Raw genomic sequence first — 6286 nt, 5'->3', positions numbered from 1 at the left:
CGTTTAATCATATTTCTCTCTATAACCTGGACACAGTCCAGTCGTTCCCGCAGGTTTGATTTAGCCCAATACCCGCCCTCCTCTATGGGGGAAAATTCATTCAGGAAACGGATTGTTGAGGGGCTGTCCGACCAGCCCAATAAATCATTCTTTAATCAGAGCGCCATGACATTAGGTGCGGACACTCAAGGGAGCGCAGTCTGAGACCTGGATTTCTGCCTCCCTGTATGTCAGGGTTAAGCGCTCAACACGCTCAACGTTTCCTTTCCGTGTCAGCATTTGTTTCCATGATCCATTCTCCACCCAGCGGACAACCTACTGTTGGTGTGGGTCGCAGGTCGTGGATCTGTACCCCTTTTTGCCCCCCCAACCCCCCTCCATGACCTGTAGACACACCCAACGTTCTCAGCCTCAGTGTAACCGAAGTAGCACTTAATTGTTCAGCATCCACACACCAACATGTGTTTCACACTGTTTCTGCTTAATTGTATCAATAATTTGGCCAAACGCACCAACATAAACTACATTTGTGTCTTCTGCGTTACCTGAAAATGTGTAGTTTAATCAGTCTTAATATGGTTATCGTTTGCTTAACACTGTGCGTAGCAATAAAATAAAAAAGTGCCTATAGTAACTGACGTCAGGAGCACTTCTGAATTTTTCTCCATGCTCTTTCATTTGACAAGCAGTCTCGAGGAGATCCAGCGACAGTGCGTCCGCTCTAGCCAGCTCGTGCACAACGAGCAGGAATAGGTTCAAGCTGCTCTTTTTTGTGTTGCAAGTTTTAGCATTACATTGTTGATATGTTGATTTGATACCAATATGGATGACAGTACTTTTGTCTCATGTTAAAATTATTTCAGGTCTTGTTTTAATGGAAAGTAGCAAAGCATATTAAAAACAACGAGCTTTTTTCGGGGAGGAATCGAGTGGAATACCTTATATTGCGGACACACCGAATGCTGTTTGCTACAGTTTGGATTATATTCTACTGTTACCCAAACTGTGGCATGAAAAACGAACGTTTAATTGCTCAAGATTAATGAAGATATCAAACGAAAACGCAGTTGCCAAGTAATAAATCAACTAAAAAAATGAACCATCTACTCCCATGGAGAAATGCTTATTTTACAGAGTTGTGCCGTATTCATCTAAACTCACACGGACGTGTATTTGCTTGTTCTCTCTCTCTCTTTCCCTGTCATATTTATTATACTGTCTTCTCTTCTCATCTGAAATGGTCATGTTAAAGGCAAGTGATCCAAAGCAGAACTGTCTTCGCGTCAGGAGAGATGGTGGCAAAAAACTTATTCGAACATGCACTTTGTCATCGGATGCGATACGGAATGATATATCACACGGCCAAGGACATATTCGCAACACATTCCGGAATAACACAGTTGACAATTCATTGAACAATTTGGGTACGGTGAAGTTTGGGAATAAAAAACTCCCCAAAGCCATCATAGTCGGCGTAAAGAAGGGCGGCACGAGGGCTGTCTTGGAATTCATAAGAATTCACCCAGATGTGCGGGCAGTCGGAACCGAGACACATTTTTTCGACAGAAATTATGACCGTGGCTTGGACTGGTACAGGTAACAGTATAAACCTGCAAAAACGACACTTTCTGGAACATTGAAACCATACTCCGTATCCCTTATTAGCAAGATGTTTGTTCAAATTAACGTGCATTGGGCCAATAAATGGTTTAGCCATTTAGCCATGGTCTTTTCCAAACGGAGCAATACCCAAGTCAGTCACTTAAAAACATATAATACATAAAAACTACTAAAACAGTTTATTACATTCCCATGCTGTTATTTTCTAGTAGTCAGCTGTAAAATGCTAGAAAACATCATCTTTCTGTTCCTAAAACTATGGTGGCCTACTTATTTGGCCCAGAAATGACCCAGAGCCACTGTCCTCCACCGGATCTCCATTCTGTTCGTGATTTATTACTCTTAAACTTGGGATTTGTCCAGTGAAACATGAAAGAGGCATCGTGGCCAATTCTCCTGAGATGCAGCCTGCTGTGCCCCCACTGCCTTTTGATGTCATTATTATTGGGAACCTGGAAACTGTCACCACATCTATGTTTTCCTCAAGGAGAATGTATACAAACTAAGAATGGAACCAAATCATCATCATCTTATATCTTTAGAACATATTTAATTGGCAATTACACTCTGTATGCTTGATTCCGTTTGCACATTCTTACATTACTGATAGCTAAACGTCAAGTTCAACTACCTGTATTTTTCCACAAGTAATGATAGTGCTATATTTTACTTTTCAACTTTAGGGTAGAATCTGCATAGTGCTAGTGCGGGTCACATTCATGTTACTTCCTTGTCTGTGTCTGTATTCCCTCCTCTATCCAGGGGCTTAATGCCACGAACGCTGGACAGCCAGATCACCATGGAGAAGACGCCTAGCTACTTCGTTACCAGGGAGACGCCCCACCGGATCTCTTCCATGGCCCGGGACACCAAGCTGATCGTCGTGGTGCGTGACCCCGTCACCCGAGCGATATCCGACTACACCCAGACTTTGTCCAAAACGCCTGACCTTCCTAGCTTCCAGGAACTCGCCTTCCGGAACCAGAGCCTGGGCCTGGTGGACACCTCCTGGAACGCCATCCGGATCGGCCTGTACGCTCTGCACTTGGAGAACTGGCTGCGCTACTTCCCCCTGGCTCAGATCCACTTTGTGAACGGGGAGCGGCTGATCGCAGACCCGGCCAGGGAGCTGGCCCGTGTGCAGGACTTCCTGGGGCTGAAGCGCATCGTCACAGACAAGCACTTCTACTTCAACAGGACCAAAGGTTTCCCCTGCCTCAAGAAGCCTGAGAGCAGCAGCTCGCCTCGCTGCCTGGGCAAGTCCAAGGGCAGGACTCACGTTCAGATAGACCGGGACGCCATAGAGCAGCTAAGAGAGTTCTATAGGCCCCACAACGACAAATTTTATGAAATGGTGGGTCACGATTTTAAGTGGGACTAGAGATGTTTTTGATAGAGGATGCAGAAGGAGAGACCAGGTGTCTTCCAGGAATGCAAGCACTTTTTCATCGGATTCTTGGATGTGCATGAGGGTTAGTTATGGGAAAATCTGGACTGGATTTATTTCACACAAGTTTGTAGTTTGCAAAAAGGAATAAGAGTTGGTCTGTGACACACTTTGCTTTAAAAACTAATTAGCCTGTAATGTCACTCTTTCTTTTCAAATACAAAGACATAGTATTAGCTGCTCCAATTATCTTCATTCTGTTACTGGCTACAGTATATGTGAGCACCAGCATTCTGCAACAGGAAAACTGTCAAACAGCAATATATTCTGCACATGGTGCAGCACTTATGACTGAATAAGACCTTTCAATCGAATTGTGAATTGCCATGACCTAGTTTTGTCATTAACCAGGTACAGTTCACACATGTTTATAAATGATAACAATCTGTAACAGAAAAAGTGTAATACTGAACTGTTGTTTACCTTCATGATGCCAGGAATCTATTGTCTTGGTTAATAAACATACAACAGTTCACATGATCCCATTCCTGTCTGGAGTGGTAAACCCACCCACTAAAAACTCACCGTCCATAAGATGAAGGAAGATTAGATAAATGCACTAAAAGCCACCTGCAGTCAAGGTACTTTTGATACATTTCATCTTTACTTAATGGCTTTACTTTAAATGGCTGGATATAGATGTTGTCAGACTTCTCTAACCTCCCTGTAGTTTTTGTCTCCCTAAAGATATAGCCAAGATATATAAATTTGAGTTCTTGTGTAATCTTATTGAACGCTTTCTATCATCTATCTAGCTCAGTCGACCATCAGTGTTGGGAGAAAACCACAGTCTGGGTCTCCCCACAGAAGAAAATAAAGATTGCATTTGTATGGATAACTTCTCTGCATGGTGATAATGAAAATGGTATCGTATCACATCCTCCATCCTTATCAGTTACTGCTCAACGATGGACAAGGATTCTGGCAAGCCACTTAGATGTTTTGATTGGAGACGGAATAGATCCATGGGGTGCAGAATTCCAGCCCTTTCTCAAAGACTGAGGAGAGAACGCCTAGTTGTGGCAGGTTGTCAGATAGATTCTTTGCCGACTAGTGACATGATTGCATTGAAAAAGTTTGGATTTCGGTAGGAATGTACCAAGTGGGTTTTCTAAGGCTGTGCCTGGGGCTCACTCAGTAAACGAACTGCAGTGACAAAACGGCTCGTCATAACTGTCTGTATTTTTCCATGGAAAGCTAGTCTGAGGAGGCACAGCCCATGACATGGTTGGTGAGTCTGAGGAGAGAGCATGCAGAGTAGAGTGCACATTCACACATTTCTTCTGAGTGATAAAACCTCATTCAATTAATGTAGTACCAGTGAAATATCAAGACAAAGTCCAATATTGATCATGCCAGCAAATACAGATTAAAACTAAAGTAACAAGCCTGGTTTGAAAAGTACGAAAGTACAGAAGTAGAAAGTACAGATGTAATGTATGTAAGGAGTGAAGGTAAAAAATATGTAGTGAAGTAAAGTACTGATAAGAAAAAAATCTACCATGCTCATGATCTAATTTTATAGACAGATTCTGGTTAAAAACTGTAAGAAACTGAAACGATGGAATTCTCATAGACCTAGGTGTTCTTCCTTTGTCATTAAGAAGAGGAGGAATTTAGAACAGGATTTCTGTCCAGTGAAATATAGGCCACCACTTCTCCTGTGTCATCCACTCACTGTACCTCTGGGCTTTGACACTGTTATTTAACAGTCAAACTGCAAATAAAGGGTCTTCTCATTAAAATTCCCCGCAAGAACTTTTTCCATGCAGACCTACTTGTGACTGTACAGAACTCCAGCTTTGAAATATACATTGCCGACACAGAATTCATTATGTGGTGCTAAAACCACATGTTCTCTCTCTCTCCCACTATCTCTGACGATATCTCTCATCTCTCTCTATCTGTCCAACTGTCTCATTTTTTTTCCTTTCTCTCTGTCTCCCTGTCTTTCCGAACATTCATTAAACCTAGAGGACCTCCTGGTTTGGCGGAGGCAGGGGGGGGGGGGGCACCTCCACTGCTCTTCCTGTCATGCTCCACCCTCTGAAGATCATTTCTAGGGGCTGTTGAGGACACACAGGTGAGCTCCTATCCAACAGGCACGGTTAGAGGCAGCTCTCAGTGTGGTACACATGGGTCCTAATTAGGCCTTGGGGCTGGAGCGAAGCGATCCCCAGAACACACATCAGCCACTGTCTGATTAGACCTGTGGCAGAGGAAGCCTCTCCTGAGATTGCCTGCAGGTCAAGGCCCTTTTCTCTCCCCACAATTTCTCTTCTCTCCTCTCTCGTCTGTCTTTTCTCTCTTTTTCTGTTTCTCTGAATTTATGGAACAGAAAGTACAGTATGTATGTTTTCTCTCAGTAAGGAAATTGTGGGGAAGCCAAGGAATTGTGATAAAGAAACCTATCAACAATCCAAAAAACACTAACAGCTTTTATTCGTCAACAACCCCAATATTAGCAAGGATAGTCAATACATTTTTGTGCAGTAACTGTTAATCTACTTCTAGGTTTAATTGAATGACTGAGGTTTTGTGTTTCTACAGTACGTTTTTCTCAAATTCGTAGTGCTGACCCTCTTGGCTTTGTCTGAAAACAAAATGTCCCTCCAATAGCCCTAACAATTCCAAAACAAAATCCTACTCTGTTGTGATGAAAGCTAAAGTAAAAAAAACTTAAACCTTAAACTAATATATTTAAGTGCAATTTATTGTTTTATGTCAACAGTACATTGACATCTCTCATGGTTTGGCACACTTATCTCTTCAATTTCATTTTAGCTAGCAAGTCATCATAGCACATATATTATGGAGAAGTATGTACTGAGTGAGTCTATGGGAACTAGCATGGTTTTCTTTCAAAGAGAATATATATCCTCAAGCTGGCCTGTGAAGGTGGAGAAAGTCCTTTAGTTTCATGCTTTTTCAGTTCAGTACTTATTACTGTAATCACATTATGTTCTACACTCCTACCAATTATAATCATGCAGTATTGTATAGTTGATTAAATAAAGTAAGACAGTGTATTAACCTCCTCCAGCACTCTTAAGTAAACTCCATTTGAGATTCCCTAGGACTTGATTGTTCTTTGGTATGAGCGTGACACCAATAGCAGGTGCAATGCTGCTCTACCAGAGGAAGTAGACATGGTGTTCCAGGCTCAGCTACATGGTTTCCTGCTGCAGGGGTGACAGGATGTCCCAATGGTAACCTTGC

General features: G+C 42.4%; 1 protein-coding gene across 1 annotated transcript; it reads left to right on the top strand.

Moving 5' to 3' along the window:
* Positions 1-1111: 1111 nt before the first annotated feature.
* Positions 1112-3242, top strand: LOC124475847 (heparan sulfate glucosamine 3-O-sulfotransferase 2-like). Its single transcript, XM_047032690.1, has 2 exons — positions 1112-1596; positions 2383-3242. Exons 1-2 carry the CDS (start codon positions 1112-1114, stop codon positions 2999-3001), a joined length of 1104 nt encoding a protein of 367 aa, XP_046888646.1. The 3' UTR covers positions 3002-3242.
* Positions 3243-6286: the final 3044 nt, after the last annotated feature.

This window comes from Hypomesus transpacificus, chromosome 13 (assembly GCF_021917145.1).
Source record: "Hypomesus transpacificus isolate Combined female chromosome 13, fHypTra1, whole genome shotgun sequence".
NCBI classification, from domain to species: Eukaryota; Metazoa; Chordata; class Actinopteri; order Osmeriformes; family Osmeridae; genus Hypomesus; species Hypomesus transpacificus.
Note: the sequence above shows the minus strand (reverse complement) of the source record. Positions and strands in the feature narration are given on the sequence as shown.

What these genes read in the sequence shown, in the direction of transcription:
- LOC124475847 (XM_047032690.1), top strand. Translation starts at nt 1,112, where the DNA reads ATGGAGAAATGCTTATTTTACAGAGTTGTGCCGTATTCATCTAAACTC. An exon ending in CGTGGCTTGGACTGGTACAG is followed by an intron (nt 1,597 to 2,382) that starts GTAACAGTATAA and finishes TCCTCTATCCAG; the next exon opens with GGGCTTAATGCCACGAACGC.